The sequence below is a fragment of the Triticum aestivum genome, unplaced genomic scaffold (assembly GCF_018294505.1).
Source record: "Triticum aestivum cultivar Chinese Spring unplaced genomic scaffold, IWGSC CS RefSeq v2.1 scaffold296888, whole genome shotgun sequence".
In the NCBI taxonomy this organism is placed as follows: Eukaryota; Viridiplantae; Streptophyta; class Magnoliopsida; order Poales; family Poaceae; genus Triticum; species Triticum aestivum.
Window position 1 is genome coordinate 1 of NW_025297884.1, and position 960 is coordinate 960.

General features: G+C 53.2%; 1 protein-coding gene across 1 annotated transcript; it reads left to right on the plus strand.

The window, feature by feature from the left end:
* Positions 1 to 585: 585 nt before the first annotated feature.
* Positions 586 to 960, plus strand: LOC123179137 (uncharacterized; the record flags this gene model as incomplete). Its single annotated transcript, XM_044591533.1, is given in 1 exon segment — positions 586 to 960. A coding segment is annotated over 1 exon segment (317 nt), but the record flags the coding sequence as incomplete, so codon positions are not given.

A 960-nucleotide genomic window follows, 5' to 3' on the forward strand; every position in this document is an offset into this window, starting at 1 on the left:
CACACACCATATGTGTGCAAGCAGGAGGCAGCCCACACGGGCCATGTCTGGGCAAATATTAGAATTGCTCACACGTGTGGGCGCAGCTACTTCAAGCCACACGCCCAACAAATACTGCTCATCCCACCCCGCGTGTGAAGCAAAAATGCCCACACATCCTAACGCCCACACAACACGCTATGCCTACGTGGCAATCAGATTCCTTTAGGATTCGTGCAAAATAGAATCAAGGTGGATCAAGGCGGGTGGGCGGTGTGCAAATATGCCACACGTGTGGGCGTTATCATTTGGGTTGTAAAAAATAGTCTAAGATGCCCCTACACAAAAACTAGAATATAACCTATATAATGTAGCAAAGAGCACAGAATAAATAAAGTAAAGAAAATTAAAATTACTCCGAGCAAAACCATAGGTCCCATCCACACAACGGAGCCCCGAAGAAGAGGAGAGGGACCGACAATTACATTCCCAACGACCGCTAGCTAGTGCGCCTTTTACCTCTCTTTGGAGTAGTTATTATTACTATAAAATTTCTCCTATATATACATGTCAATGTACCGTGAGGGAGCCGAGAACTACAGAAAATCACCAAAGACAAACTAGCAGCCAGCCACACAACGCGGATCCAGGTCAGCTGGGAGAGATGGCGGCGTTCCACCCACAGCACCCTCTAGCAACATGCTACTACAGCGAGGCGTCGAACTTCCACTGCGCCGCGTGCGAGCGCAGAGTCACCGGCGACGGCTACCGCTGCCGCAAGCGCGAGTGTGCCTTCCACATCCACGAGGCGTGCGCCAAGCTCCCGTTCCAGACCTCCTTAGACCAGCACTGCCTCACTCTCACCGAAGCGGCCGGCAGCCGCCGGTGCTACGTCTGCGGGCAGAACGCGCGGCGCTATGTGTACCGCTGCCAGTCATGCGACTTCAACGTGCACCTCGGGTGCGTGCCGCAGCCGCAGCC